Source organism: Tamandua tetradactyla, chromosome 1 (assembly GCF_023851605.1).
Source record: "Tamandua tetradactyla isolate mTamTet1 chromosome 1, mTamTet1.pri, whole genome shotgun sequence".
Taxonomy (NCBI): Eukaryota; Metazoa; Chordata; class Mammalia; order Pilosa; family Myrmecophagidae; genus Tamandua; species Tamandua tetradactyla.
Window position 1 is genome coordinate 161,235,066 of NC_135327.1, and position 24,853 is coordinate 161,259,918.

The window sequence follows — 24,853 nt, forward strand, 5'->3', positions numbered from 1 at the left end:
GGTATAAAATCTAGAAATTGTAGTTCTTTTATTTCTTGTCCCACACTCCCCAAGGTCGATCTGTTGCTAATTTTTGTGAAGTCATCCTGTCGTATGTCATCTGTTTATACACTGTTTTGTTGTTGTTTTTGTTTCTTGCTTCCATTGTCCTGGTAGGATCCTTGGCTCTCTCCCAGACCCCAAGAATCCCCTCCAGAATCGTCAGTATTCTACAACTCCAGAGGGCAGCATTTAACCTCCTAGACTGTTGTAAAAGATGCTCCACCCCCGGAAGTTAGGAAACAGGTGCATCTGTCTCCCTGCTTCTATTTTCTCACTTAGCTAATCCTGTTAATTTTCTTAAATCACAAACCACTTGTCTTTGAAAATGTTCAGTGACTCTCCATGGAACCTAGAGAATGAAGCCTAAATTTCAAAATTTCACTCATTTCCTTCCCTAAAATATCTCTTCAATCATTCTGTTTTATCCAGCAGCACTGAACCACGGGCCATGTCGCAAAGATGGTATGCACAGTTTTAACCTCAGAGTAGTTGCTCATGGAATGTCTTCCATAAGCTGTCTACACTCTACTCATCCTTCCTGGTCCAGCTCAGGCCATCTTCTCAATGCAGCAGCTTCGATTCAACTCTCCTGGTCTTATTCCTGCGTGGTCCCACTCACTGCACGGGCCCGCATTTATTTAGCTGTGGTTAGCTCAGCTTCACCCATCTAGATTTTATAGCATTTGGAGACAGGCAATGCCTATCTTATTGCCACCCCTGAATCTCCAAGGCACTTTGATTGACAGTTAGCCAGTTTAGAAATACTCTTTTCGAATTTTTACTTAAAAAAAAAAAATGGTGATTTTAAGAGAAAGCTTTCAAAAATTCCTGAAGAAACGGTTAATTTTATTTGCAGTGTACTCAAACAGTGAACTCCCTCAGCTCTACTTCATTAAGCACACATTTTCAAGTTCCCCACAGTTTTATTACTCCAGGTGCACTGCTACCATAAGAGGCCTTTGTGGACCACTGCTATAAATGTCATTTGTTCCCATTAAGCCAAGTGTGTCATATATGATTCTCTAAATCTATGTTGACTATTCTAGAAAGTACTAAATCAGGTAATATATCAAAATATCTGAAGCCTAAAAATGCAGCAATCAACTTTTATAATTTAAGGATTTTTTTTTTTTTTTACTGAGCTTAACACAGCATATACTTGCTCTTTCTGAGACTGAGACACATCAAAAGAGAAGCAGCCAAATTGACCATTATCCAAATATTTCAAATAAGAGTCACAGCTGTCTCAATTGGTGGGTATTTCAGGTAAAATTATGAGGAGTTGGGGAGTTGAGGAAATTTTAGGAAGGGATGCTGTTCGTTCTAATTGAGCAAAGAATTTATTCAAAGTTTATTTAAATCCACAGATTGAAGTCTCACATTTTCTTTCAAAATTGTATTCCTTAGACCCATTTTCTTTTAAATATTAATAATAGCTATAAAAATTGGAATATGAAAACATTCAGAAGATAAACTGGCATGAATGGGCAGATTTTTATGTTATATTAGACAACTACATTATTTATTTTTTAGTTTAAACACAAACTTGAAAAATAAATGGATATCTTTTCTCAGTGAAGACATATACTCTTATAGATTAATTTCAGAGTTTGGAGATAGTTATTAATATTTTATTGAACCATGTCTTCTTCCAGTTTCCTCCTCATGGTAATCTCCTCAAGTGGTGAAAGTGTTTGTGACGTATAAAAATTAGGCACAGACAAACTATTACTCTCTAGAACATATTTATTGACACCTGTTTTATCTTTCAGTATTCTGAGAAATAAAAATAATACACAAAATACAGTAAAATGCACTTTTCCCACTTTAAATAAATATATTTAAATCTTGTAAAAAATCTAATAATCTGTGTAATTCACTACAGAATCTTAATCAGTGAAATAAAGCAAAAACAATCTCTAGGTAAACTGTCACTTATTTTAATGGTTCTCACATCATTTTACTGGAGAAAACATTATTCTATGTTAAATTCAGACTTGGAGAGTGTTCCTTATAGTCTGGGGAAGGCAAAGATAAGTTCCTTTAAAAATCATTTAGGGTCTTAGTTTGGGGAAAAACAACATCTAAGTCTTCACAGAATGAATTAAGACACATGTAAACTTTCTTGTTAATGACTCCTAGAGACCAGACTACATTCTGAGTAATAATGATGCCTATTTATCACACTGGTAATTTTTCAAAATTAGTGGTTAAGTATTTAAAATAACAGTTATGAAAGTAGTATAAACCCAATAGAAATTTAAAGCTCTATTGGCAGGAAGGGCTAAAAATTATGGTGCTATACAGACAAATTTATGCTTTCCACAATTGTTATTCTTAACATTTATTAGAATGAAATCTAGTAAATTATACAGACAACACAGACTCATATACATATAGATCCCTGATCAGTTTAAAACAATGTATGAGTTTGCTCTTTTAAATGGTAAGAATATTTTAGTAACCAGCAAAAAACACATTTAGGTAGTCATCAGTCTTCAGAGTTTTTTCTTGTAGAAACTACTTCCCCTCAAAAGAATTTAATAAAAATCATTAGTACTGTTAGCAATTCATTGGTACTTCAAATACTAAGAAGACTGTGGAAGTAAATCAAAATTTACTGTCGTTCCAATCACACCATATCAGGTCCAATTTACATGGATGTAGAAATGCTGATGAAATCATGCCACCTCAGAGCACAACTACACTCAATAAAAAACTTATTTAAGATACAAAGTGGCATTAGACTGCCCTCAGCAGTATAAAAGGTATCAACTGTATGTCCAGATGGTGACTCATCATATGAAACGTTTCCCCCTTCATTTTAAAAGGCAGAAACTCATGCTCAGTCATTTCTTTATGGGAACGTTTTTATTCCTATACATTTCTGAAACAGATAAGTATGGGCTCCAATACTCCCAAGTCCAATAAAACAAGTTTCTGGTTTCCTTCTTTGACATTCTCTATAATTCCTCCATCTCAAAGTGTGTATTAAAGCTGTTGGCCATGGATGTGTGTTCAAAGATCCTGGACAGGCTTGGTTTTAACAGCTCCACTGAGTGACACGACAGATGCTGGGAGGTGTCACTCTTCAAGGACATCGTTTGGTCTGTCCCCGGCTCCCTTCTATCATAGTAGAGAGCCCAGAGCAGAGTAACAGTGAGAATCATGGCCAGGATCTGCGTCACTCCAATGGAGATGCCCAGAAACCTTAGCACCTGCAGTTGTTTGGTTCCTCTCAGAAAGGAGTACATCTTCTTCCCACAACCCTGTAAAACAAATAACACAAGTCAAAAACACATCGCACATATTACCACAGCATCAAAAATGATACGTAGTGCAAATAATCTGTGCTATTTAATGGAATCAAATTACTCAGCCAGAAAGTATGAGAGACTGGAGGGAAGACAGAGGTGCACATCTTTCTAAAAGGCTGTCCCTGTGATTCTATTGAGTCTATTCCTTCAGTCTCCTCCACAATTTGATATTGAGAACCACTGGAATAAAACAACCTGATAGCTAAACCAGATGTCAGCAAACATTTTCTGTAAAGGGCCAGATATTAATATTTTAAGCTTTTTTTTTTTTTAGAAAATGTAAAGACTCTTTTGCAAAGACTCATCTCTGCCACTGCAACATGAAAGCAGCTGTAGACGATACGTACATTAATGGATGGGGCTGGGTTCCAATAAAACGTCATGTACAAAATATGCAATAGGCTAGATTTACCCACAGGTCATATATTACTGTCCCCAGATCTAGACTGCCCCAAAATTGTCAGAAACAATACTTTATTGTTATTATTATTATTACTTCTATTCACTGTTAGGTTATTGGTCAGAGAAATTTTTCCCAGGATGATACTCGTGGGTGGATATCAACCTATACCACCATTCCTTCCCATCCCTACCCCCAAAGTACACATCTCTGTACACTATTTTTAGCAGAAATAAACATCAGGAATTGCTGGTATGACCCCAACTTCTAGTTAAGGGTTTAACAGTTAAGGGTTTAAAGGTATCATTAGCTAGAATACTAGACACTAGACATATCAGACAAGAAAGATCATCAAGATTTGTGTTTCTGATTTAAATACAAAAGACTAAGAAGTGTCTTTTTATGGCAGATAGAAAAGAGAATTCTGGAAGAGAAGATAAAAAGAACAGTAATAAAGCTGGAGACCCGGGTTCGATTCCTGGTACCTGTCCATGCAAAAAAAAAAAAAGAAGAAAAAAAAAATAGAATAGTGATAGAAAGAAAAATCAGGACCGGAAGACAAAGGGTCGGGGGGCAAATAGCTAGGAAAAGGTAGTTGAATATGACTAATAATTGTCATAAGTCAACTTCTCAGGTGAGCAAAGCATATGCTACCTGCCTTGTATCTAGTGAACCTATAGTAAGGAAATGATAAATCATTCTTCCAAAGGGAAGTTAATGCCAAATTAGTGTGAAAATCTAGGAAATATATTTATAAATATACCAAGTTTCAAGAACTTTGAAAATTCTGAGATTTTTATTTTACTTGCAAACTAACAAATTGGCCTGCTACAGTTTCCTGGACGCTGGTAGAATTCCCACAGGGCAGCACAAAGGACAGATGATGCTTGTAAATGCAGTGGGTTGTATTCTGGAAGAGGAACTCCAATTTAGGCAATCCAAAGCTTTTATGACGGGCAGTAAGCATCCCTCCTTCCCTTTGCTCTGAGAGAGACATTCTCTATATAGAAGGTACAAAAAGAAAACCTGCCCTTTTGTCTGAAGGAAGACTCAATTTCTACCTTTCAAGGTTGTTTGCCAAACAAATATCCTTGAAAAGACAGTCTGGAATAAAACCACCCCGTGCCTCTGCTTCGCTCATAAAACACAAAAATGTGAAAATCCATAGAAAATTATCTTCAAGCAACAGAACCTTGATTTTTTAAAGCTCTTTTATTCTGAAATTTGAAGTAAAAGTGACTTAGTGCTTCTCCTACACAGGCAACTACTTGGAAAAAAAAAAAAAGAAATTCATGTTTATTTAAATAACTGCCCCTTGTTCTCTTCTCTAGATTCCACAAAAACTTACCTAAACCAGGGGAAACCAGACTGCTGAATAGGTTGATAATTTGTGCTTTATACTGGGGGAGCAGAAGGAAGAAATGAACAAGGCATAATTCTTGGCTTTTCAAAGACATTAATCAGTAATAGTCAACTAAAGACATTAAACTCAAGAAATAAAAAATCATATAAAACCAGTCACAAACTTCAAAACTATCTTTTCTTAACATACTATGCAATGTAAATTAACAGCAAAAGACAGACAAAGACTCATACATTTCACCAAAACCGGAATTAAAATATTTATAATTCAATGATCCTTAACACGGACTTAATAAAGTCTTTTATCTGAACATCTTACTATTGATACATACAAAACTTACATGCACACACACACATACATGCACACACATGTTCTATGGGAAATCCAAATAGATGTCCCAAAAATAATTTACCAGAGCTCAAGTACTTTTCAAAGAGCTCCATTCAGGTATTTCATTCGAGTCTATTCACCGTTAAGTTCATGGGTAATTCTAACAAATATCCTTGTATGACCAAGTATAGTATAATGGTTAAGATCATGGACCACAGAACCAGAATTCTAAATTCAAATCCCTGCTTTGCTACTTATAAGTTAGCTGACTTTGGGTCATTTACTTAATCTTCCCTGTGCTTCAATTTGTTCATCTGAAAACCAGATATAATAATAGTACCTACCAAATTGGAATGTGGGGAGAATTAATGTTTTTTAAATATATTTACACACTTACAATAGTACCTAGTATATAGTAACAGTTCAGTTTGTATCAGTTCATAGAAGAATAGAAAGTTTAAATTAAAACTGGACCACAATCTATAAAAAAACATATTCTATAATAATCTATAAAAAATGGTCAGTCCCATTCCCCTGCCCCTCAATCATTCCTACAATCTTGGGAGTCACACAGAGGCAGCATAGTACAGCTCCCTCATACCACAAAGACCACAGACTCAGAGCGGAGAGGTAGAACATATCCAAGAGACTTAGAGCCACAAATACATTAGAGGGGAAATGACAGAAAATGATATCCCATGCAAATAGCTAGCAAGAAAGAGCTGGGGTGGCTATATTAATATTAAACAAAATTGACTTTAAGTCAAAAAGTGTTATAAGAGAGAAAGGACATGATATAGTAATAAAAGAGACAATCCACTGAGAAGAAGTAATAATCATAAATAGTTATGCACCTAAGCGTGGGGCCCCCAAACACATAAAAAAACTGAAGGGAGAAATAGACATTTCTATAATAACAGTGGAATACTTCAATACACCACTGTTATCAACAGACAAAACATCTAGAGAGAAGATGAATAAGGAAATGGAGAACTTGAATAACATGATAAATGAACTAGACATAACAGACATATATATAACACTTCACCCCAAAACAGGAGGATATTCATTCTTCTCAATTGCACATGGATTGTTCTCCAGGATAGAACACGTACTGGGTCACAAAACAAGTCTCAATGTATTCAGAAAGACTGAATTCATAAAAAGCATCTTCTCTGATCATAATGGAAAGAAGGTGAAAATCAATAATAGGCAAAGAACTGGAAAATCCACAAATATATTGATTTTAAACAACACTCTCTTAAACAATCAGTGGTTCAAAGAAGAAATTGTAAGGGAAATCAGCATCTTGAGACAAATGAAAACAAGAACGCAAATAGCAAAACTAATGGGAGGCAGAAAAGCAGTGCTGTAAGGGAAATTTATGGTCCTAAATGCTTACATTAAAAAAGAAGAAAGAACTAAAATCAAAGATCTAATTGCACTCCAGGAAGAACTAGTAAAAGAACAGCAAATCAACCACAAACCAAGCAGAAATAAAGAAATAACAAAGATTAGTGCAGAAAAAAGTGAAATCAAGAATAAAAATAAAATAGAGAGAATGAACAAAGCCAAAGTTGGTTCTTTGAAAAGATCAATAAAATTAACCAACAATTAGCTTGACTGGCAAAGAAAAAAAAAAGAGAGAGAGAGAAGATGCAAATAAATAAAATCAGAAATGAGAGAGGGGACATTAATACAAACCCCACAAAAATAAAAAGGATCGTAACAGTATATTGTGAACAAGTGTATGTGAAAAATTAAATAACCTAAGATGAAATGGAAAATTCCTAGAAATACACAATCTACATTGACTCTACAAGAAATAGAAGAACCCAACATATGAATTACAAGCAAAGAGGTTACATCAGTCATCAAAAACCACTTAACCAAGTAAAGCACAGGACCAGATGTTTTCAAGGTGAATTCTCCAATCATTCCAAGAAGAATTAATACCAAATCTGCTCAAACTATTTAAAAAAAACTGAAGAGGAGGGAAAAATATCTAACTCATTCTATGAGGCCAACATCACCCTAATACCAAAAACCAAATAAAGATACTACAAGAAAAGAAAACTTCAGACCATTTTTTATTATAAACATAGATGAAAAAAAAAAATCCTCAACAAAATTCTTGTAAATCAAATCCAACAGCAGAACATGATCAAGTGGGTTTTATCCTATGAATGCAAGGGTGATTCAACATAATAAAATCAATTAATGTAATACATCATATCAACAAAATGAAGGGCAAAAAAACATATGATTCTGCCAATTGATTCAAAAAAGATATCTGCCCAAGTTCATCATTATTTCTTGATAAAAACACTTAGAAAAATAGGAATAGAAGGAATCTTCCTCAACATGATATAGGGTATATATGAAAATCCTACAGCTAACATCATCCACAATGGTGAAAGACTTAAAACTTTTGCTTTAAGATCTAGAACAAGATAAGGATGCCCACTGTCACCACTGTTATTCAGCATTGTATTGGAAGTGCTAGCCAGAGCAATAAGGCAAGAAAAAGAAATGAAAGCCATTCAAATCAGAAAGAATTAAAATTCTCCCTATCTGCAGGTGACATGATCCTATAGATAGAATGTTCCCAAAAAAATCTACATAAGGGGCACGAGAGCTAAAAACAAATTCGGCAAAGTGGTCAACATGCAAAAATCAGCAGTGTTTCTACACACTAGTAATGAGCAAGCTGAGGAGGAAATTTTTAAAAATTACATTTACAACAGCAACTAAAAGAATCAAATATCTAAGACTAAATTTAAGCAAGAATGTAGAGGCCTTGTACACAGAAAATTACAAAACATTGATAAAAGAAATCAAAGGATACCTAAATAAATGGAAGGATATTCTGTGTTCATAGATTGGAAGATCAGATATCAAGATGTCAATCCTGCTCAAAATGATTTACAGATACAGTGCAAATCCCAACCAAAATTCCAACAGCCTACTTTGTAGAAATGCAAAAGCCAATTATCAAATTTATTTGGAAGGGTAAGGGGCTCTGAATAACCAAAAACATCTTGAAAAAGAATGAAGTTGGAGGACTCACACCTCCTGACTTTAAAGCTTATTGCAAAGCTACAGTGGACAAACAGCATGGTACTGGCACAAGGATGATATATCGACAAACAGATTCAAATTGAGAGCTCAACAATAGACCCTCACAGCTATGGCCAATGAATATTTGGGAAAGAATATTTTCTAATTTAAATGGTGCTAGGATAATGCAAAAGAATGAAAGAGAAATGGATCAAAGGCCTAAATATAACAGCCAGGACTTTAATACTCCTAGAAGAAAGTGTAGGGAAGCATCTTTAGGATCTTGTGCTAGGCAATGGTTTCTTAGACTTTATATCCAAAGCCCTAGCCTGAAGGCAAAAAATAGATATATAAGACCTCCTCAAAATAAAAAACTATTGTGCATCAAAGGAATTTGCCAGTGAAGTGAAAAAACAACCTATGTAATGAGAAAAAATATTTGGTGACCACATATCCAATAAGGGTTTACTATTCAGAATAAATAAGAAATTCTACAACTCAACTATAAAAATACAAACAACCCAATTAAAAATGGGCAAAATATTTGATTAGACATTTCTCTGAAGAGAATATACAAATTGCTAAAAGGCACATGAAAAATGCTCAATATCACTATTACAGAAATGCAAATCAAAACCACAATGAGATATCATTTCACATCCACTAGAATGGCTACCGTTAAAAAACAGTACCAACAGAAAATTACAAGTGTTGGAGAGGATGTTAAGAAATAGGAACGCCCATTCATTGCTGGTGAGAATCTTAAATGGTGCCGATTCTGTGGAAGATAGTTCCTCAGGAAGGTAAATATAGAATTACCTTATGACCCAGAAATATTGATACTAGGTATATGCCCAAGAGAATCGAAATCAGGGACTTAAGCAGGTATTTGCACACTGATATTCATTGCAGCATTATTCACAATTGCTAAAAGATGGAAGCAACCCAAGCATCCTTCAACTGATGAATGGATAAACAAAAGTGTGATTTACATACATACAATGGAGAATTATCCAGCTGTAAAAAGGAATGAAGTCCTGATGGATGCAACAACATGGAAGAATCTTGAGGATATTATGCTAAATAAAATAAGCCAAACAGAAAAGGACCAACAGTGTATGAGCTCACTGGTATGACCTAAGTCTAATAAGCAATTCATAGAATTAGAGACTATAATATATGTTACCTTAGGCCCTGATGCTTAATTTGTACTTAATTTCTATTTAGGTTGATTGTAAAGGTTTGTAAAAAGATGATGGTGATGGTAGCCATTATCGTGAATGTAATTAACAGTTCTGAATTACGTATGTGAATATGGTTGAAAGGTGAAGTTTGGGGCCATGTATGTTAATTAGTAAGAAGTTAGAAGTTAAAACATGGGACTGTATAACACAGTGAACCATTTTCTGGACAATGGACTTCAGTTAATAGCACAAGTACAAGAATGTTCTTTCATGAATTAAATAAATGTACAGCACTAATACAAAGTGTTAATAACAGGATGCTATCTGGAAAAAAATCTAGGGTAAACCACAGTCTTTAGTTAATAGTATTATTTTAATATTCTTTCATCAGCTGTAACAAAAGTAACACACTAATGTCTACTGTCAACAATAGGGGGGTATATGGGAACACTGTGCTTTTACAAGACTTTGCTGTAAACTTACAACTTCTCTAATTAAAAAGTAACAATATTTTTTTTTAAAAAGCATAATGCCATGTTAAAGAAACCAGACACAAAGTAAAAAAGAAAAGGAAAAAAGAGTATTAAAGCACCAAAAGCAAAGTACTGTGTCACTATTGAATACTGATGTGACTGTCTTTTCCCCCAGGAGCCAAGGTGACATCACTGTTCCTCAGGACAGTGAAGTAACTATCTAAAGTGATCAGTTGCCATTGAGACATTAGATCATTAGATTCCTGATTAAGCAAAGATTTAGCCTAGTGTGGAATCACCTCAAAAATAGTTCTATTAAAAAGCTTTAGCTTCAGACTTTGGAAAATTAATTCACATGTATACTTTATGTAACATCATTGCCATATAATGTGGTATCATATCCACACATATGAAATTGGCACAAAAAGGCCTTGGATTACATTTAGTTGATTCCTTGCCTATATTCTCATTATTCAGTACAAAGATGGATCTTTAATGAAAAAAGAAAGAAATAGCATGGACATACCTTTCAGTACTAACAAGTACAATACATTTTACAATTAAAGGTAAACCATTCAACAAATTTACATGCTGATAATTCTAGAAAGTAATTGTCATAAAACGTTTATCCTTTCAGTCTCTGAGGCTTAAATTTCATCTATATTTTTCTTCCTATTCATCTAAGATCTTATACCCTTTTAGTCTAATTCATTCTAAGCTAAGAATTTGTTTAAGAAAATATAATATTTATTTTTTAAATCTGCAAATAAAACAAAGAAGAAACTGATAACTAAGTTACAGGTCTATTGTGTTTCATATTTTGTCACTGCAGGAAGACTGTTTCAATTTTATTTTAAATAATCACATTTATAAAAAGATAAAGTAAATTGTATCATTTAGGATGATATAAGAATGAGATAAACGAGTTAATATTAAATGCTCTAGAGTGGGAGCAGAGCTTGGAAGTCACTCCACTCAACTTTTCATCATTTATAAACATGACTGAAAAGCACTTCCAGCATGACATTAGGAATACTGGTGGAGCAGGGCCTCTGAAAATCATCTCTTTATAAAGGTAATGAGGACTGGCAAATATTACCAGAATCAACATTTTCTGAACATTGGAGGTTAACTAAAGACTGCAGCAATATGAGAAGTATTTATTAAAGAAAATTGACTGAATCTCAGTAAGAACAATGAGTTTATCTTGCCCCATTCTCATTTCCCCTCCACAGCTACAAGGTAGCCTGTAAACCAACAGCCTGTAATCATGACGAAAACGAGAAGCCTGGAAGCCACTAGATGAGGCAGTGGCAGCCCCAAAAGTGTCAGAACGCATTTGAATTTCCTTCAAAGCCCCATTACTAAAGAACTGTCATTATTTAACAATTCCAGGGGTTCCATGGATTGCCTCAGTTGCAAGGCTGTCTTTAGTCAACCTGACTTGGAGTCTACCTGTACAAACAGCCTTTTCCCCTGGGGTGTTTGTTAAAGTAATCAGAGGCAATAGAACACTAAGACTACCTTAGGAAGTAGATAACAGTTGCAAATAACAGCCTATCCAAAGAGCTTATATGGAAAAGCTGGGGTATGAAATGTTCATGAGGGTTTTATAGCTGAATTGTGTCCCCCCAAAATATATGTTGATGTTCCAAATTCACCTACTGCCACCTGTAAATGTAATCTTATTTAGAAATAGGGTATTATTCAACTAAGATAGGACCCTAATTCAATATGAGTGGTGTACTTATATCTTAGTTACTGGGCTGCTATGACAAATACTACACAATGGGTTCACTTAAACAGAAATTTATTGGCTCATGATTTGGAAGCTAGAAGTCCAAACTCAAGGTTTTGCAAAGCAATGCTTTCTCTCCCAAATCTGTAAAATTGTGGTGCAGGCTTCCGGCAATCCTTGGGTTTCCTTGGTCTGCATCTCTGCCTCCCATTAATGATGATTTCTCTCTTCTTCTGATAGCTCTTCCAGTTTCCACTGACTTCCAGCTTCTGCCTGTGTGGCCTCCAGGCTTCCGTTTCTTCTCATCATAAAGCCTCCAATAATATGAACTAAGATCTACCTGATTCACTTGGGTCACACCTTAACTAAAAATAACATCTTCAAGAGGTCATATTTAAAGTGGGTTCACATCCACCAGAATGCAGATTAAGATTTAAAACAGGCCTATGTTGGGGTACATAACTCAATATGACCCAGGTACATAATTCTACTACACCTTGTAAGAAGAGAGGACAGTCACAAGGAAAAGGTCATGAGAAGACAGAGGCACAGATTTAAGTGATGTATCTCTAGCAAAGAAACACCAAGAATTGCTAGCAAACACCAGAAGCTGGAAGAGGAAAGACAGGATTTGTCTCCTATAGATTTCTAAGAGAGTGTGGCCCTCCTGATAGATCTATTTTGGATTTTTAAACAACAAAACTGTGAGACATTACATTTCTATTGCTGTAAGCCAACAAGTTTGTGGTACCTAGTTACGGCAGCCCTAGGAAACTAACATAGGGGGCTTGGCCAACCTCTGAAATATTCCTGGGAATCTAGAATTTTATATACATATGTAGGGCTGTGTTCAAACCCAGGGCTCTGTGCATACTCGGGAAAGACTTGAGAAGGTCTAAAACCTGACCTCTGGCTAACCAGAGTTCTGCAAAAGCAGGAAGTGAAGGGTAAGGCAGAGGGCCAACTTCTTGGCTAAGTTGAAAGTGTGCCCCAACACATACACAGTGCCTCTTGGCAAAGTCTGGGATTCTTATTAGTTCCAAGCATCTAAGATTCTCTGGGTTCAAGCATGGGTGACCATTAAACTAAATGCGCACAGTCTTCAGTGGCCACATGTGACAAGGAATTAAAACTTTACTTTAATTAAGTTAAAGAAACAATCTAATAACAACAACAACAAATCTTGGGGAGAGAAGAGATCCTAATTTAGAGAATTTCTTTTATATTATTTAAAATGTCCAGCCAGTTCTTTACAAAGAAGTATGGCCCATAGACAGGGAAAAAGAGCCATCAAAGAAAAATCACTTCTAGTGAGAGGAAGTCCCTGTGTCACTAGGCAGTTCTGTCCATGCTTGAGCAATACTAATTCTTAACAAGCATTTTTATTTTGGAACTTGTCTCCTTAACAAGGATGTATTGGTTCTAGTTCTCCTTTTAGTCCATTTCCTTTTTCAAAAAAGTAGAGAGTCATATCCAAAGAGCCATCACTTTCCTTTAGCCATTCTCTCCTCTAGGCTAAATATTCCCAGTTCCTTCAAGCTTCCCAAATACAGACACTTCATCATCCTGATGATCTTTTTCTGGATTGCATTATTTTCTCAATTTTTCTTTGAAATACTGTTTTTCTTTCTTAGTTTGCTTTTTGTTTTTTTTTTTACAGCTCAAAACTTTAATGTGTAGAGAGAGCAAGTACACACTTGAAGGAAGATAAGCACGAGTATTCTCCAGAGGAGAAGCCCCCTGAGGTCAGGATCGTTGCATTATAGGGGCTTGTACAGGCCCTTTCCCTCTCTGTCTATGCTCATAAGGGACTGATGAGCTGTACTTTTCACTGATTCTTTTCAGGTGCCGACCTGAGTGAGGGCTAGACATGCGGGGGTTAGGTGTGAGGGCTTGGGAATGTGTATGCCAACAGGTATTTTTCATGGGGTTTAAGGTCACTTCCCCCTCCCTCCTTCCCTATTTAATCTTCCTCATTCCCCTCAGAGAATTCTGTCCCTTAATCTTAAGGGGTGCTGAAGTGGAAAGGTCAGTCTTCTGCCTACTGACAGAAGGGGTGTTGCCCCTGCCTATAGTGGGAGCAGAATTCCCTGGCTATCATATCTAACGATTCTTCTGGGAAGGTACGGGGGTTTTTTGGCATTTTTTTGTTCTGGTGTGACCCCTTGGTTTTCTGTTGACATCATACAAGGGTGTTTGATTTGTACTGTAACTCATGCTGTTTCTGTTGGGGTGCTTGAAACATTGATTTTTAACTTTAAAAAAAACTAGCAAATGCAATAAAATATTAAGACAATCAAGGTTACTATGAATGGGTTTGGATCTCAGTGAAAAAAGCTTTTTGGGCCTGCCAGAAGAAAGGACCTGGGATTTGTATTGGTACACCACATATGTGGGACCTGCCCTCCTTCCATACTACTGTGCCCCAAAGGTTATCTCCCTGTAGAGACAGGTGGGGTCTTTTATTCAAAGCAAAGGTCTGAGTTAGGCTCCTCAATTTGTTGGTTTTATCTACAGATTTCTACAAAGAAATGAAATCAACTGACATCTCTAGTTACTTTAAATCAAGTCCAGACATCAAATGAGATCACCAAAACATACCAACTTGGAGTATATTTACCAATTGATTTTGCATATTGCTCTCCATTGAGGTGTATTTTAATGATACGTCTTTAGGATTGGCATAAGAAATTACTGTATGAAATGTGAGAATTCAGTTCCTTTGAAAATACTAACGAAGATATAGTCCTATACAATGTAGAGTTCTAGCTATAAAATCTCACAGAAAGAAATTTTTAGAATTTTGCTGTATTTGAAGATTTAATTCTAATTTTGCTCTTCCAACATTAGAATTATGAAGATGATCATAACCTCCTATTCACCTGGGCTGTCAGAGAGCTCAGAGATAAATATGAATTTCAACTATAGCAACCTCATTTGCCTTCATGGTAAGCACATCTGCTTATTCTTTCCCTTGACCCTACCTTCCCAATTCTATTTATATTGTATTAATTCATTGTATCTTTTTTTTGCATGCTACTTTAAAGTCCCTTATTAAAAACTAGATACTGGGTGTGAATATATACATAAATATATAAAAATCTCTATATGATATAAAATTGAATATTTCTGTAATGACTCAGAAAGCATTGTAGAAACTTGCAGCTTATCTGGCATCATGCAAGCATTTAAATTTAAAGATTAAATTTCCCAAAGAATATTCCTCTTCTTGGAACAGTATTTCTCCATGTTTCCCGACAGAAGATCATTATTCTCCTCATTACTTCCTAAATTCTTCATTGAAACAGCTCCAGGGTTTACTGTCTATTCTGCTTCGTCTTTATTAAAGTTATTCAATCTGAACACAGGCCCTTAGTTTACTTTGAGGCAGTCAAGGAATCACACATGAGGTTTATTTTTCAACAAAAATAATATACCAAATCTAGAGAAGAAAAAAATATAAATGAGAATCTACATAATCTATTGTGCTATTCCTAGATATTTAGTTGTGTATATAAACATTTCTGTTGAATGAGTCAAAGAAGAAAACAGAAATGTTAGAGTTCAAAACTTCATTCCATTTCACAAAGGGTGTTTTCATCAGAATGAGAAAAAACTGGACTGTACTTGTTCGCTTTTCTTAAGATAAAATACTCTGAGGTGATTTTACTTAAATGGTTTCCCTCCCAAAGAAAGCTATATTAGCCCTATGTTAATAACCTCAGATAATTCAAAGTTATGGATAAAATATGATGTCTAACCTACTTTACTTGTTACAACATTAAAATGCTGGTCAACTATTACGCTAAATAATAACACTGCTTCTATCAGAGAAAAAGCACCAACCCCTACATTTCTGAGAATCTATTTGAAGGCATGTCAGGGCGCCTTATTTCACTGGAGGAAATTATACACCTGAAATTACTCTCTGATCTATTTCCAAAAAGGGGTTTCTAAAATTGGAAGAATACCCATGGTTTTTCAGTATAAAATATTCACAGGCCACAGCAAAACTTAAGCAGTTTTCGAAAGTACTTACAAAGTACAAATAAAAACTAGGTACTAATACATGCCAGTATTGATATTTTTAACAATTTTTGTACGTGATATTTTTTGTAATAAACCTGTCTAGTTTGAAATGGTTGTATTGATTATCAGGTGCAAATATATAATCTTCAGCCCTATATCTTTAAGAGTTTATAAGCTTTAAACAGGGTTAGACCAAATATTCTCCAATGACAAAAGTTCTCTCTGTTGGGAAACAAATGCTTCCTTTAAAAAACAATAGTAGGAGGCTACAGTGGCTCAGCAAGCACAGTTCTTGCCTGCCATGCTGGAGACCAGGGTTCAATTCCCAGTGCCTGTCCATGCAAAAAAAAAAAAATCAATAGTAAGCAATAAAATTTACTACAGGACTTTCTTTTCTAGTAAGAGTCAAATTAGCTAAACCTATGCATAAGAAATGCAGTAGAAAGCATTTTATTACTTCTTAATATATACCAGCTCTTCATTTCTTATTTAATCCTTACAATATCCTATTAGATAAGCAGAGTGATAAAAGCTGAAAGACTATACTTACTGCACATTTTTCACTTTTACCAATAAACATGGTTATGAAGAGAAGATAGTTACAGAACCCAGAAGGTGCCACTCTCCCTTGCAAGGCCAATTCCAGCAATGCCTACCTGCTGAACAGAAGTAGATTTGCAAACTGTTCACTGAAATATTTTCTCTCACTGGGGCCTTTTTGCCCACCTTAAAAGTTTGTCTACAGGAAGTTGGAAAGTGATTTAAAAAAAAAAAAAAAAAGCAGAGTGAGAAAAAGAACCCAACCCAAAAAACTGGAAGAGGCATACTCACCTGTCATCACAAGCAAAATAATTGGCAATTTAGCTAATTTTAAAATCTAATTATAGGTCACTAATTTTCCTATATACTCTATAACAAATATCTCAATAAATGACTGTTATTATTACCATTATTATCATTAACAAATACAGTTCACTGAAGGTTTGTGTTCGATATGTGCCAGGCAGAGTTCTAAGGCTTTCTTATGTAGTACCTCAATTTATCTTTGTAATACTACCATGAGATAGGTACTAATACTATCTCACTTAATAAATAAGGAAATTAAAGTTTAGAAGTGAAAAATCTTCACAAATATTCAGCTTCTCACCACAGGACATCTCAACATTTTAGTGTAAAAAGAATGGGCTTCAGAATCCAATAGATCTGAACTAGGCCACTGACTAGTTCTGACAGGGGCAAGTCCCTTAGCTTTTGTGTCTCACTTTTATCATTTATAAAATGGAGATAGCAATACAGTATCTTCTTCACTGGATTGTATTAGGATTTAAATGAGGTAATTCATGTAAAATACTTCCTTAAGTGTTTTATGCATATACATATATCCTATTTGAAAAATCCAATGTATACTTTTCAATTGTAATGTTCTTTAATTTTCAGACTTGCTATTGAAACTACAAACAGGCTCTGTTCTAAGGTCTTGATACATGCTAAAAATTCATTTAACTCTGCAAACAATCCTACGAGGTGAGTATTCTGCTTTATACCCATTTTACAGATGAGAAAATTGAAGCACAGAGAAGTTAAAAACTTGCCAAGGTCACATTGCTAGTAAGGAGTAGATCCAAGGTTTGAATCCAGAAACTCTGGCATCAGTTTTCTTAGTCTTGTAACTGTGCTACCTCGCTACTCATTCCTCAAAACCTCTCCTTCCTTGATTTCCAGCACACTTCTTTCCATTCCTTAATTGCTTCCAATAAGGTATCTCATCCTCTGCCCTTAGGTGTTGGCATTTCCTAGAACTCTGCCTTTGGCTGCATATGCTATATCATTTCTTCATGTGGTGCTACCTCTTCCCATGCTTTCATTTGCCAAATGTACACTAATGATGCCTTTGTATATTGCTGCTCCCCCACCCCAATCCATTCTCCCCTTCTTCCATAGTAATAATCCTGTCTATGAGAACATAGCCTCCTAGTCTGAGACCACATCTCCAGTTTTCCTTGAAGGTAAGTAAAACCATGTGAATTCTCACCAAGAGACTGTGAGCTAAGGGGATGAGTGTAGGTCTTAAAGCACTGAATATGCCCCTTCCCACTCCCTCCCCCCACTGGCTGCAACTGAAGACAAACAGGAACAACTATGGAAGGCAAGTATAAAAAAGACAGTTACCTCACCATTCTCCGTCCCTGGTTGAATTTGTTCAGCAGAGCTTGCTGGCAGTTTGGACCAGTTGACTTGTCTAATAACCTTCTACTTTATTCAAGTCACTGTATTTGGGTTCACCCTTTCTCTAATTATCACCCACAAAATCCATGTCCCTAACTGAATTGTGTCTCCTGAATTCCCTATTGCCTAGTGGGCTTCTGCACATGGAGTGTTTAACAGGCACCTTCAACTCAGCATTTCCATAACTGAACTAATCAAATCCAACCTCTCCCCTCAATAAACAACTTCTTCATCTATCCAGGGCCCAAGTTAAAGACCTGAAAGCATCCTCACAGGTTCCAGTTACCTATTCATCATAGTTAATTCATCACATTTAAGAGTTGATCGTACTTCTTAAAGGCCTTGCACATTCATTCCCTTCTCTCCATCCTCAATACCACAGCCTGAATTCTAGCCCTTAAAATCATTCACATAAATTGCAGACTGCAGTTTCCCACCTGACCTCTCTGCCTCAGAACCCTGTCTTTACCTGGATCTCCCACCTTAGCTCATTCTGTACTACCAATATAATGACTTTTAAGCACAATGGTAAAATTGTAACTTTGTGAGGTACTTTTTCATATCAAAATGATCATAATGGCTTTCAGTGGTAAATTCTAAGGGCAGAATGAAAGAGTGAAAGAAAAGAATGCATTTGTATGCGCAAAGCAAAACTGGCAGAGTAATTTAAGAACTGGTTAGATCAAGAAAATCCTGAAGATAAAAGCCCAAACTAGTCTGCCATCTGCCAGGCTTTGACTGATAAAACAGACATCACCCCATGTCAGAGTCAACCTGATCTAACCAGAAGTTGCTGAGGAGATAATGAAGTAATCAGAGAGGCAGGAGGGAGTATTTTTGACTTTAAATAAAAGAACCCTGAGAATGGAACTTCTTGGGGATATTCCATCTAAATAACCACTGAGCCTGAAAGCTACCTGCTGTTTACTATCTGGACAGGAGGCTCTATGTGTGTTTATCTTAGAATAGAGTTTCATTATTAATAAAGCAGAATCCCATGTCTGCCTTTCATAATAAGGTACATTATATAACTATGAAAGCCTTCCTTTCATAATAATGCTTCAAACTGGTGAACATGTTTGTCTTTTTATTTGTTAGCTACGCACAGATTCACCATAACTCCAAATGCCTTAGCCAGGCATGCACTGGGAATCGAACCCGGGTCCTCTGGCATGGCAGGCCCTGCTGAGCCACCGTGGCCCACCCGCAAGGCCCTTCTTAATCCAGCCCCAGTCTGGTCCAGCGTTGTCAACATCCCTCTCCCCACACCTCATATTCCAACTGTACTCTCCTGCTTCCTGCTGTAACTTTGTCCCATTGCTTCTTTTCAGAATACCCTTTTCAGCCCCATGTCACCAAAATTTTTTCTGCCCCTGGATAACACTACTTATCCTCTAAGATTGCTCAGAGCTTTTAGGAAGTCCCAGTGAGTCATTATTATGATATACGCCCATTACTTACCTCAATTATAAAAACAATGGCAATTAAATAAGGGTCACATACTCTAACTCAAGCACTCTCTTGTGCACACTTCAAGATGGTCTTACTCCTTACGTTTTAGTCTACATGGATTTGAACAACTGTGCATTGGTGCAACTGGTCAACACTTGGCCCGGAGCCTGAACTATTTATTTCTCACTTACTGCCATGGACAACTCTTTAACACCTGTGCCTAGTTCTATTTTGTTTTGTTTGGAGAGGAGGCAGCAAATTACTTGGGCCCTAAGAAGAATCCCATGACCAACCTAAGAAGAAGGTTACCTGGGAGAAAAACAATCAACCCTATAGCTAGGACTTGGTAGGGAAGAGACAGGAAGAAAATCTTGAGCTTTTCTCACTCCTCATCATGGCCTTTTGTATCTACAACATGTTATAATGACTCTACCTCTGATTCAGAAGTGCTGAGAAATATTATTTATTGGTATATAGTATGTTAAATGTGAAAATTACAAAATAAAATTGTCTCTATTAGTCAAAACAAATAGACATAATATATCAGCTCACCTTTCTAATTGGTCAAATATGTTAACAGGAGAGGAATGTTAACAAGCGTTGAGGGCTGAGATAGTGCCCCGAAAAAATTGCGTATGGTTTATAAGATAAATGTCATTTATCAAGGGCTGCAGAGTTAAAAAAGGAGATGGGTGAGGACAGGACCTCCAATGTGGTTGAGAAAGGAAAGTGTGAATTCCTGGCTCTCAGTTCAAATAGCAGATAACATACAACTGAGAGGATAAAAACCTCAAAGAACCCACTCCGACAGAAGCACCATGAGCTGCCTCCATCACTCAACCCGGACAAACACCCCTACAAGCCTATTGTCTCCTGTGCGCACTAGAGAACGATTTATACTAGTCAGCAAGGTTCTCTGTCCCGCAAGTGAAGACACAGAGAGAAAAGCTGCACCCTCTCACATCCACACCTTCCCTGTCTCCTTTATTTGTGAATGTTTTCTGGTGTTAGAAGAAATAAGCAAACACCTAAAGAAACAAAAATGGTTTTATGAAAAATTCCCTGTTACAAAGGAAATTATTGAGTGTTTCAAATTCAAACCCAACACTTACAACTTATAAGATCTAAGAGTCTAAAGGAAAAGTGTCCCAGAGGCACACAGCTGCATGGAGAACACAACCCATCCAGTCCTTCCTTAGACAGTACACCACTTTTTCTGAGCAACAGTCAATATATTTTAACAGCTGTCTTTCCTCTAATCACAAAACAAACAAATGTGTCTTGGGAGATATATTTTACTTTACTCTCTGTTTTAGGTTTTGAGTTGGTCCATTTGAAGTGGAACCTAGAGTGAGCCTGTTCACTCCCATTTAGGTTTCTTGAGGCAGCAGGCAGAGATAATGATATTTCAGTCTTTTCAAGGGGCTGTGTAGACTTCATTTCCCCTCTGAGATGGTGTGCACTGACAATTCTCTAAACCGTAGTTCTTCACACTTTTAGACATGGAACCACAGGAAGTTATTAACCTCACTCACAAAAATGCATATAAAATATTGAAAACCATTTCAGAGGTATCATTGTTCCACTGAAGCCCATCTAAAAAAGAGCCCAAGTTCATGGGGGAGAAGTTTGGAGTCCCTGCTCTATAAAGCCTTTTTCTCTACTTGCCTCTTTTTCATTGTTCTTTCTGTCTTCTCTTCTTCTCCAGATCAAATCTAGACAAAGCACTCTAGTAGTTATTATAAAACTCAGCAGGTAAGTTGAGGAAGAGCCCTGTAGCTTACCAACTTAAATTCTATGGCTGTTGTTCCGCTGAAGCCAAGTCTGAAATCTAGTACTTAGAGACCAGTTATGTGGGCAGTTTCAAACACCACTGTAGTAGGCGGTCAGTAATCATTGACCCAGCCACTTAAGGGTGGGCCTTTTTGAACTTGCAGTTCCCTGGGCCAAGAGTATTCGTCCCCAGATCTTTTCATGGCTGGCTCTCAAGAGTTGGTCTCAGCTCAAATGTCACCTCCTAAAAGAGGATATTCCTAACCATCCTATATAAAGTAGCTTCCTCCCAACAAAATCAGTCTCTAGCACATTACCTCATTTAGAGTCTTCAATGTACTTATTACTATCAGAAACTATTTTTACTATTTCCACCACCCAGCTTTCATATTGCATGTTTACATTTCCTAACTAGAATATAAGTTATATGAGAAGAGAGATTTTTGTCCACAATGTTCTCCAGTGTATCCCTTCCATTTAGAACAGTGCTTGAATCAGTAGGCACTCAGAAAACATTTTGAATGAATTAATGTGATGGAACCAAACTGACTGATGGCCAGTGATATTTTTATGTATAATCTTTAAACCTATACTTTTATACAAGTGTGTGCAATTTATGGATATTTTAAGGAGCTGTGTGCTAAATCTAACAATATCTTTGATGGGAATTTTTCTTGAATGCACAATTGTTGCTATATTTCTGCTCTATCATTTGTCACAGGTTTCAAATGTGTCATAAAATAGTATTGGCTCAGGAACCATGCAGGCCACCAGATGGGAGAGAATGATTTATTTCCTTGATTTCAGACTGCTGAAGAAAGATTGCAGGAAGAAAAAGCCAGTTCTTATCTCTCAGTCTACAGAATATGAAAGATGAAAGGGGCCTTGAAGTTCATTTAGTCCAGATTCATTTTTAATTTAAAACCCCATTCTACTACCAATGGCTTGGTTAGCTGACCTTGACTTTAATATTTTAGTGATGAGACACACACTCTTTTACAAGATAACCTGTCTCCCAATTGGACAAATTTTGATGAGCAAGGTCTTCCTTCTATTGATTCCAAATTTCCTTCCTGTAACTTCTGGCCCTTAAAGCAACAAAGGATAAGTCTAGTCCTTGTTCTGAATTATGAACTTTCAAATATTTGGAGACATCTAAAATATCTCCCCTTAGTTTTCTCTACTTCAGAATAAACATACAAAATACCTTCAGCTGTTTCTTACTCATCCCTCCTTCTAGACCTCTCATATTCCTAGTGGATAATCTCTGGAACCACTGCAATTAGAAAACATATGTTCTCCAGGGCAATGTGGAATTAAGTCTTATTTTTAATTATGAATTTAATTGTACTTGTGCCATGAAGCTAGTAAATGATCCACATTTGTAAATCAACTATGCATATGATTATGGACTATAGCATTACCAATATCAGCATCTGTTATTAATGGAAAATGCAAAAGCAGATTATTTTTATATAATGAACCTCCATCTCAGCTGGAAATCATGTCTAAAGAACAAGCCATGAGTGACAATGCCAGCTTGATTTTGGAAGGTATTTTGTTGGAAATACAGAAAATTTAAAATAATCCAAGCTATTAATTTTCATATGCATAATATTGTGGCTTCTTTCAATCTTAATATTCATGAAACAAGTAATCATAGACACACTGAAAGCAAAGCATCTCCTTATAAAGGCCTATTGGTGAATGACAAACATTACCAGCTGAAGGGAATATGAAACAAATTAGTAAAAAAGAACTGTATTTTTACAAGAAAGTTATGTTAAAGGCTAAGTAGAACATTTCTCAACTACTAAAAAAAGTAAAATTTATGATAATTTGTTCATATTCAGACTTTGTGGGAAGATCTGGTTAATTGGCTCATGTTTTGCCATTTTCATGTTCAATATTGATCAATAAAATCATATGATCAGTACTAATCAAGTGTTTTAGACTGGTAATTTCCCTAGTGACTTGCTATTGCTAAGGACAAAAAAGTGGATTAAGTTCACACTAGGAAAGTTGATAGGTTTCAACTCACGTGTCTTCACTTAAACATCTTTACCGTATTATCTTTCCTTTTAAAACCTAATGGTCAATTACAGCGTGTTTTATTATCCAGGATTATGTTTGCATTTAATATTATCTTAGAACTATTAAGCACTGCTTCCTGTTTTATGCAATGAAGTCTTATCCAACTAACATCCTTCACAACAGAAATATGAACAGGACTTTGTTTTACTTGTTAGCTGATAATCCCTACTAGAGATATGAGGCAATACTCAGCTTTTGCTCAGAAGAAACCACATAGGGTAATCACTGAGGAACCAAAAATCACTGACTCAAAAATCCTTTGTTCAATAAATTATACCTTATCTATCCCTTTTCATTCTAAGCCATATGTTTCTAAATATAACATTTTTAAAATAATATCCAAACACAATGCTTCCAAGTACTGTAAGGCAAGACTAAAATTTTATGATTACCTTTTAAAATAAACAGACTGGGTTATTCCATTGTTTCAATAATTCTGAAACTCTTAAAAGTATTTTGGTATCCTTCTTTGGGACATGTCCCCAGAACCTAAAGCTCTTTTAGGTTATTTTGAATATCCTTAAATATGGCATTTCTTGTCCTTTGAACTAAAATTTAACAGTCAAATGTTACATCAAAACATGAATAGGATGTATAATTTGTGTAGGTAAGATAACTTTCTTTTCCATATTAAAATTATTTACACTTGAAATTAATGAAACTGATCTTTTTTTTATATCTTTACAGTAATGGAAGACAGTCAAAAAAATGGTTTCCACAATAACAGTACTTTGGAAGAACAATGTACAACCTCTGAGGTAACTATTTTGAAATATATAAAAATGTATAATTTTATAAATCCCGAATTTTTTTAAAAGTTTCAGCTCTTTATGATAATACTACACATAGGAGTTGTACTACGTATAGTTTAAGTTCTTACTTTATGTTAAAGCAAAGGTTTCAATAGTGCTTTGTGGTACCCAGTTATTTCACTGGAGATGTGTTTGGGGAATAATATCAGCCTCTCAGTCTGAAAGGCTTCCATTCTATCTGATTTAAATTTTGAGCTTCCATTCTAGCTCAGTACTGTTCATCATTCTATGATGATGGAAATGGTCTATATCTGCACTCTTCAATACAAGAGCACTAGTCATAAGTGGCTAGTGAGTCTGAGAAGCTGAAATTTTAATTTAATTTCATTTTAAGTAAAATGGCTGTTATGTTTCTACTGGCTAATACTGGACATACTGAAGATGGGACCTCAAGGCTAAAAAAGTTTGAAAATTACCCTTAAGATAAAGGAAGAGGGAAACTGTTAACAGAAGAATACTAATGATTTTTTGTGTGTGGGTTATATGGGGGGCAGGGGCCACATTTCATTCTTTTTCCATGTGACTATCCTATTATTGCAGTACCAAATGTTGATTTTTTT

The 24,853-nt window shown here is 35.8% G+C and overlaps 1 protein-coding gene across 5 annotated transcripts in view; it reads right to left on the minus strand.

Moving 5' to 3' along the window:
* Positions 1–1,770: 1,770 nt before the first annotated feature.
* Positions 1,771–24,853, minus strand: part of TSPAN12 (tetraspanin 12) — a 70,458-nt gene continuing 47,375 nt past the window's right edge. For 4 of the 5 annotated variants that reach the window (XM_077117450.1, XM_077117497.1, XM_077117481.1 and 1 more), the window contains one exon: positions 1,771–3,311. In XM_077117450.1, the coding sequence (XP_076973565.1) occupies positions 3,006–3,311 (306 nt within the window). In that variant the 3' untranslated portion in view covers positions 1,771–3,005. Of the gene's footprint in view, positions 3,312–5,107; positions 5,160–24,853 lie in introns of all 5 variants that reach the window. The other variant, XM_077117528.1, reaches the window with a different exon arrangement.